The sequence below is a fragment of the Capsicum annuum genome, chromosome 4, assembly GCF_002878395.1.
Source record: "Capsicum annuum cultivar UCD-10X-F1 chromosome 4, UCD10Xv1.1, whole genome shotgun sequence".
Taxonomy (NCBI): Eukaryota; Viridiplantae; Streptophyta; class Magnoliopsida; order Solanales; family Solanaceae; genus Capsicum; species Capsicum annuum.
The window spans coordinates 223,605,141-223,613,822 of record NC_061114.1 but is presented as its reverse complement, the minus strand read 5'-3'; the positions used below and the strand labels follow the sequence as shown (position 1 = coordinate 223,613,822).

Here is an 8,682-nt window from a genome sequence, read left to right as displayed (position 1 = left end):
TGTCCACCAGTGATATTGTCCGTCTGTTTTGGCTTAGACCGCAAAACTTTAAAATGCGTCTAGTGAAAGACCTGTTCACTTATATAATCAGTATCACTTTTAATTCTAAGCTGGGTTGTCACGATATTGCACCTGTAAATACCGTATACATTATGATTGCTTAACCCAAAGTTTTGATTTTAGAAAAGTTCCTATTTTTATACTAAGAATAGTACAATCACAATGGTTTTCGAACCCTAACCTATGTATACTGTTTTGTCTTATCTTCAATTAATAGTTTCAATTAATATTCTTATCAGTATAGCTACTATATTCTTCATTAGCCACTTGCCAATTAAATATATGTCTGATAACCTAAATACGAGTCTGACTTTCTATAATTAAACCATACCTAAATATATATGGCACAAGACAGGTCTTTATCTTATTAGACTGTCAAAATAATCATAAAATTATACGTTCCGCTTTTAAATAGCTCTTATTTGATTTCCACTCTTCAAATAAACTGATTTTTAATTTTTATCCTTTAGAATCAAATTTAACCCTAATAATATGAGGCCTTTAAAAATTAAAATCATATTTAGCATAATTTATAAACTTATATCATGAAAAATTATTCATAAAGAGGAACAATGTAGCCTAATGATCAATAATGTGAATCGAGTATTATTTCTTGCGGCATGTTCCAACCTCGATAAATAGAGTTATCTAAATATTAGGAGAGATGACAGTTATGACGAGAATTATCCTATTAATGGATAACATTATTGGGTAAGAACTTACACTCATTTGATGTATACAGTAAATTATTGTTCTTTAACATGATTATGTAATTAAATTAAGTAAAATATATGTTAAATTAATCATGATTAAGTAACATGAAATTTAAATTCAAACATATGATATATATGTATTGATTTGATATATACATTGAGTACGTATAAGTTTTAATCATATTACTGATCGTTATTTCGTGAAATTAGTCGAAATAGGTAGAAAAGTGCAAATAGTCCCAAAATATTGTTTTAGGAACTAAATAATAATCCCTTCATTTCGAAATAAGTGAATTGTTGAGCTATTTATTAATGTTTTAAAATAAGTGAACATTGAGTTTTTTTTTAAATTTATTCTTATGATTTGACAATTAATTAATATTTGAAAAGGTATTATCAAGATTTTTTTTTTTAATAAAAATAAAAAGTTATATTAAATTTATATCGTTAATATTTTTCTTAGTATATTTCAAAATTGAACAATTTATTTATTAGAAAAAGAAAAGTACTATGTTCCATTACCGAACTATTCTTCAACGTTAAAAAAGTCTTTGGCGGTTTGGTTCTTCAGCAAACTATGCTTTCTCTTTTAGCTTTTGGTGTTCTTCCATATCTGACCAAAAACTAAAAGAGAATACCATTTTTATTGCTGTTTTTAGGGTTTTATTTGTTGGGTTTTCAACAAATTTTGTATGTTGTAATATATCTTCTTTTATTTTTTCTTCTTTTATCCACTTTTCATCAAGATTGCTTCTGTTTTTTTTTACCTGTCTTTGAATTATGATCAATTAATGTTTCTTGATCATCTGTTGTTAAAAAGATTAGGGAAATAAGTAAAGATTGGATTTTTATGGAGAAGATCTAAAGATTTGCTTGAGGGAATCAATGAATTGTAGCACATGAAGTAAAAAAAATACAATCTTGATGAATTGGGTTTGTTAGATTTTCTTGTATCAAGTGAATGGATATTGTATTTGCATAATATTGGGATGAGAACGATCTTGATGAATTGGGTTTGCTAGATATTCTTGTATTAAGTGAATGGATATTATATTTGCTTAATATTGGGATGAGAACAATCTTGATGAATTGGGTTTGCTAGATTTTCTTTTATTAAGTGAATGGATATTGTATTCGTATAATATTGTGATGAGATGATTTAAGTGAAGTAACGCGGTCAGTGAGGATTCATATAGCCGACCCCAACTTATTAAGGACGGAGGAATAGTTGTTATTTATGATGTGGCAACTAAACTGAAAAGTGGAAGCTTGTTAGATTTTCTTGTATTAGGTGAATGAATATCGTATTTGTATAATATTTGGAGAGGTGATTTAAGTGAAGTAACACGGTCGGTGAGGATTCATGTAGCTGACCCTGACTTGTTTGGTACTGAAGCGTAGTTGTTGTCGTTGTAAGAGAATGAGTACTATGGGGAGGATAGGTAGCTACATAGGTAGAGGCGTACGTAGTGTTTCTGGGAACTTAAATCCATTTGGCGGTGCTGTGGATATCATTGTTGTGAGGCAGCCAGATGGGAGTTTGAAATCATCTCCTTGGTATGTTCGATTTGGGAAGATTCAAGGGGTTTTTAAGGCTAGAGAAAATATGGTTAATGTAAGTGTTAATGGCGTTGAAGCTGGTTTCCGTATGAATTTAGATAGTAGAGGGCAAGCATACTTCCTAACGGAGCGGAATATGGAAGATGGATATTCTTTAATTACTCGAACATCTGAACAGCTTGCAACTTTGAATCTGAAGGAGGGAAAGAATGTAGTTGTATTCACGTGCTCGAAACAGCAGGTCTTTTGCTGATGCTTGTTTTCATTACATCTCCTTTGGGTGTGTACGCCAATGAATGCTTATAATTTATCTGAGGTCCGTACTTTGCAGGTTGATGCACGTATATATTTGTGGAGATGGGATACAAATATTGTAATCTCTGATATTGATGGAACAATTACTAGGTAAAATTGATTCATATAGATTGTTGGTTTATTGTCCTTTCTATTTTGACGACAATGAATGTAACAATTATCAATTTTAATTAGTGCAAATGATGCATTTTTTGTTATCATCCGTTATCTAACTGTATAGGTTGATGGAACAATTACTAGGTAAAATTGATTCATATAGATTGTTGGTTTATTGTCCTTTCTATTTTGACGACAATGAATGTAACAATTATCAATTTTAATTAGTGCAAATGATGCATTTTTTGTTATCATCCGTTATCTAACTGTATAGGTTAGAGGTATGAAGTTCTCTCTGTTACATGAACTTGTTGTGCTGACATTAACTTTATGACTTACGGTTCTTTTGTCTCTAAAGATTCATTTCCATTCCCATGGATTGTTGTTTTTAGTAGAAGAGGTATCAAGAAAGAAAATAATAACTTTCCGCTTATGCAGTAGGGTTTAACATATTTTTGCCTTGGATTTTTCTGGTTTAAAATGATTAGAAACTATTTATTCAAATAATCTTTATAAAATATATCCTTCCTTTATTCCATCTATAGCTGTTGCTACTACAATTAACTTTTAGTCCCCTCTCAAAATTTCAAAATAGTATCGCTAAAAATTGCACTGTAGATCAATTATTACCTTTTCAAAAAACTTGCTCCGTTAATATTTTCATTGGGTGTTTTTTCCCAGAGTCTATTTATTCGGATTGACCAAATTGCACTTCTCATATGTAAGTTCACACAAATATACGCAAGCAAACCACACCTTTTTCCATATTAAGATAATCATTATTGTGACGTTTGAGGAAATAAGTATCCTTTTTTCTTTTTTGAAAATTGTTGAGGAAATAAGTATCCTTATCAACTGATTATCAGTATGTTCATTGCATTAATCCATGCAGTTGATGCATCAACGAGACATAATTAACGCCACAAAATATTCAGATGGTTGTATCTATTGTATTCATAGTTCTATTGCTTTGATAATTTTAGCAATAATACTGGTGTTTGAAAAGTAATGAACGGTTGAAGAGAGGATTTCTTATCTAGGACAGGGGATGCTATTTTGGAAAAGACTGTAAGACAATTTTTTTTTTACACCAAGGTGGTAATCACTATGAAAGGTGCCAACTGCCAATCATTTATTTATACATTATTAACACATCCATAATTTATTGTTGAAATATTCTATAGGGAAATAGGGGTTATCGGACAGTGCAACTTGAAATTTGTAGTTATCAGAAAGTAGGAAATGAAGTTGTCAAAAAAAAGAAAAAAAAAAAAAGTAGGAAATGAAGGATCTGTCCCTTTATAATTGGTCTCCGATAGGGATGAAATTTAGCTGAGTCAATGGAACACTTGATGAGTTTAGTTTGGCTCCGGAGTTCTAACTTTTGAAGCAGCTAAATTGAGCAGCAGAACTTCTTGATCGAGTCTAATCCTATGACTCTATGTTGTGTGTTTCCATCAAACATGGAATAGAAACAGATAACAACTCTGATTTCTTGTTATTTTTGCCCCCTTTCTGTTTGTTTCTTGTTCTGCACTTGCTTTAACAATACATGACATGTTCCTTTGAATGGATTGCAACTTTCTTTACCTTTTAGTCATTTCCCAGCAAATATCTAGTATCTGAAACAGTATTTGAAACAAGTGAGCAATTGATTTGTATAGTCCACCTTGTTTGAACTAAGCACTGGGCTCTAAAAATTTCTATGCTGGTTTTCTTTGCTCCTCATTGAACTTCTGTTGGTTTGCCTCTTTGGTCATTGGTTCCTTGTGAACAACTTTGTGAGAAGAATGCTAGACTTCTGTTTGAGTTGGTTGATATAGATAAGAAATGTAGCTTAATCTTTCCTTGTTCCTGCCTGATGTGCAATAGTTTTTCTCAATTTAACAGGTCTGATGTGCTAGGACAGTTCATGCCTCTGGTGGGCAAGGATTGGTCACAGACAGGTGTTGCACATCTCTTATCGGCTATCAAGGTTTGTAGACTTGATTCATTTTCTCTTCTCCCTTTTTTTTGAGGTTTATTTAGACTAACCGTCATTTTGAGCCGAGGGTGTATGGGATACCGCCTCTCTACCTCACAAAGGTTGGGGTAAGGTTTGCTTACATCCTACCCTCCCGTGACTCCACTTTTGGGATTACTCTGGGTAAATTTCTGTATTCCCATGAGAGGTATGTTGCTAATTTCATAGTTCTGGCAACTAAATTGTAACTAGATCCAGGTCTTTAGTACAAGTGTTCTTTGCTAAGGTTCAAAATGTTTTTACCTTGTGGTTCATATATCTTGTGATTTTCCTATTATAAGAGTGCATAATCTTGTCTTCTTGCTGCAGGAGAATGGTTATCAATTGCTTTTCTTAAGTGCACGTGCTATTTCACAGGCCTATCTGACTAGACAATTCCTGTTTAATCTTATGCAGGTATTTTATCTAAAGTATTCAATTCCTTTTTTTCCTCATCCATTAATTTGGCTTCATATTTTGTTTTTTTGATAATTGCAGGATGGAAAGGGATTACCTGAAGGACCAGTTTTCACTTCTCCTGATGGGCTTTTTTTTTCTCTATATAGAGAAGGTTATTCCTTTCTTTATTTTGTGAAGAGTTTTCCGTTTGATCTTTCATTGCTCCAAACTATATCCCTTTGAGTTGATAATATTCTGTTTCTCCATATTTGTGTGAATCATGATAAGTAGAATAAAACAAGATCATCTACAACATCTGGGTAGAATAAATACGTGATATAAAGCTGTTGCCTGGCCAAAAAAGTTCTTTTTTTTAATTTGTACATAGTAGGATGTTGCACTTTCTATCATTATATAATTTTTAATTGGGGATGCAGGCATATCTTTGAAGGAGTAAGTTTTTGCTGATTCTAATTGTTTACTCCCACTCATCTCTGTTGAACATTTTTGCATTATAACCCCAATCTTGCTACCTCAGATTTCAACATCTCCTCGAGCCGAGGGCCCTCCGAAAACAGCCTCTCTATCTCCACAAGGTAGTGGTAAGGTTTGCATACACTCTACCCTCACTAGACCCCATTTGTGGGATTTCACTGGGTATGTTGTTGTTGTTGATAGTGCTGTTACACCCCTTTTTAACCCGAAGATTTATATTTTGACGTTCGAAAGGATTTTTATTATTGAGTGACAAAAGATGAAAATTTGTTTCGAGAAAGGATTATTTACATTTAAACTTAGAGTCACCACTTGGCATAAACCGGTGTGCCAAGTCACCTTTGGAAAATCCTTTTCAAAACGATTTGACTCTTGAAACTGGAATCCCTGATGATGAAGTTGGTGTGGGTCTATGGTGAGAGAATTGTGAGGGGTGAGTGCTAAATTCTGTTAGTGGTGGGGCCTGTGAGTGTGCATGTTGTTGTGGAATTCTTCCCTGGGTCTTATTCTCTTTTTTAGGTGTATATGTGATGTGTGCCATTATCTATAGCAATTTGTGTATATATACATGTAACAGTGAGGTGAGGGTGGGGTAGGATAGGGGTAGGTGAGGTGTCTTGTTTTGGTTGGATGGGTTGTTAGAATAAAAATGAAATTAGTTAGGGGTTGTTATTTTTTGTCATTTTATGGAGGGATAATCACGTGGGTTAGTGTGTATGACAACGCGAGGTAAAAATGGGTGAATTGGGTTTTGGGGAGGGACAAAATTATGTGTCTACAAGTGCCAGTTGTTCAGTTGCTGCTCCGGGTTTTTTATTACCTTGATCTCTGGTCTTTGAACATGAAACTCAAAATCCTGAAGAGGTAACAACTATTTCATAGTTGAAATTATCTACTCTAGCGAAAATGTTAGTGATGCGGGAAGTTTTATAGTATCAAATATTCAAAATTTTCCGATTCTAATGGCACTTTCACATCCATAAGTCCTTTTTTATTCTCAATCATTTTATCAATTTATAACTATCCTGCCACGTAGGGAAGGAAGAATCGTTGCTGCAAACTGCATTAACAGCACTAAGCATTTAGAACACATTAGGCATTATTAGTTCGGTGGACTGCTAATTTCACGCTTTTGGAAATGAGCTAACAATGTGAAAGGTGCTATTTCCTTCAATTTTGCAACTTCAATTTCTGTGCTTGCAGTTGTGATATAGTAGTAGGATATTTGAAGTAGATTCTCCCAGAAGAAGTGCTTCAGATTTTTCTGAGAGCGTGATTGAGAGGTGCATCTAACTCTTTTACCTTTTGCAGTGGTTAAAAGAGCTCCCCAGGAATTCAAAATTGCTTGCTTAGAGGTCACTTTCTTGATCCATAATTGCTTTTGTTTTTTCCTCGGAAGTATTTTCAGCGTATTAAGCAAAGATTTTCTGCATGCCTGCCAAAGCCGTGAGGCTAGGATGGCCTTGGGCTATTGCTTCAACCTAGTAATGACCTGCTTCTGGTAGAGTACTTTTGTCCTTTAAAGGAACAAAGGACTTACACCTACGTTGGCTGTGCAGAAACATCAAGATGTGATTAATGTAATAAATAATCACAAGGTGGATAAATTGTCTAATAAGAGAAAACTCAAAATTGGAATAACTTGGGAGTGAAAGACGTCTTTTCACAATAAACAAACAATGTTCTCTTTTGGTGCTTCATTTCCCCCGCTCCTATTTAGCAGGATTTTTTCTTGGAATAATAATGTTTGCAACTTCTATAGGGTTAAGGAGTATCTTAATTACAGTCTGTATAGACGTTTTAGTGACCAACTTTCAGCCGTTTATCTTGGATCATCTAGCTTTGGCAACCAATATAGATGATTCACATATGGAGTATTGACTTTCAAATTGCAGGAAATCAAGGCGTTGTTCCCTTCTGATAGGAATCCCTTTTATGCTGGTTTTGGAAACCGGGACACTGACGAGCTCTGCTACCTCAAGGCTGAAATACCTCGAGGAAAAATCTTCACCATCGATTCAAAGGTATGTAGAAATCAACGTTAAAGGACCTTTTGCAAGTAGCAGTTTGTTTGCTGATATTATTATGATGATGCACAGGGTCAAATTGTTCTAAATCGTCATATAGATACAAAATCATACGCCGGTCTACATGGTCGTGTCAATGACATGTTTCCACCCATATCCTCGGTGAGAAGGTTGGGTTTCTTAGCTCTTCTTATTTTACATGAATGATAGTTGATCATTTAGCACTTGATAGAGCAAAGAGAAGTCCGTGATATCTCGAGCTTTACTTGTTATCCACGCAGTTAGCCGTCTTAGGGTGGAGCATCAGAGCATTTCACCATTATGTTCATTTTAATGATCGTCCGTCTTGTTTGTTGATATGTGCAGGTTACAAGGCTGACTATCTGGGAATAGCTTCTTGGTCTGCGCATCGCGTGCTAAGAGGAAACACCTCATATTACAGCGCGTTACAATACAGACTTCTGTTGTATTCATCTTCCCGTTCAGTTTATTTGCATGAGAAATTGTAAATACGTATTCTAACTACACACTTTCGCTCAAGCATACACAGCCTCACCGTAACTGTATATTGCACGTGGAATTTACTAGTATGCATCAATAGTTGCTTGCATTTGATCTGGTGTTCATATATATATAAACAATTTTCAGAAATTACAAGTTCATTCTTCGTTGATCGAATGAGTTGGGACTTCGTAAAATGTAGTAGTAGTTCATGAGGAAGTGTAGAGATTTTGGTTTTCTATAGAAGCTTTTGTAGTAAACAGTTTATGATATGGGTAAAAATGTTACTCCCTCCGTTTCACAATACGTGAATTGTTGGAGCAATTTTAGCGTTTCAAAATAAGTGAATGATTCACAATTCAAGGTAAATGTTGGAATTTTTTTTCAAATTTACCCTCCATTAAATGTGCATTGGGAGTGATGTATTATGTGTCTTTGCTTTTTGAAGAGAGTAAAAATAGAAAAACATGATAAATTTATGTCTTTGTTTTTTTTCTTAACATATGTGTCAAAA

The 8,682-nt window shown here is 34.0% G+C and overlaps 1 protein-coding gene across 1 annotated transcript; it reads left to right on the top strand.

Annotated features, from left to right (window-relative positions):
• The first annotated feature begins 1,239 nt into the window (after positions 1-1,239).
• LOC107867148 (phosphatidate phosphatase PAH2) lies at positions 1,240-8,345 on the top strand. The gene is made up of 9 exons (XM_016713271.2): positions 1,240-2,574; positions 2,665-2,738; positions 4,635-4,719; positions 5,077-5,163; positions 5,245-5,317; positions 6,952-6,995; positions 7,536-7,664; positions 7,740-7,837; positions 8,034-8,345. The coding sequence occupies exons 1-9, from the start codon at positions 2,194-2,196 to the stop codon at positions 8,044-8,046; spliced, it is 984 nt and encodes a 327-aa protein (XP_016568757.2). The 5' UTR covers positions 1,240-2,193; the 3' UTR covers positions 8,047-8,345.
• Positions 8,346-8,682: the final 337 nt, after the last annotated feature.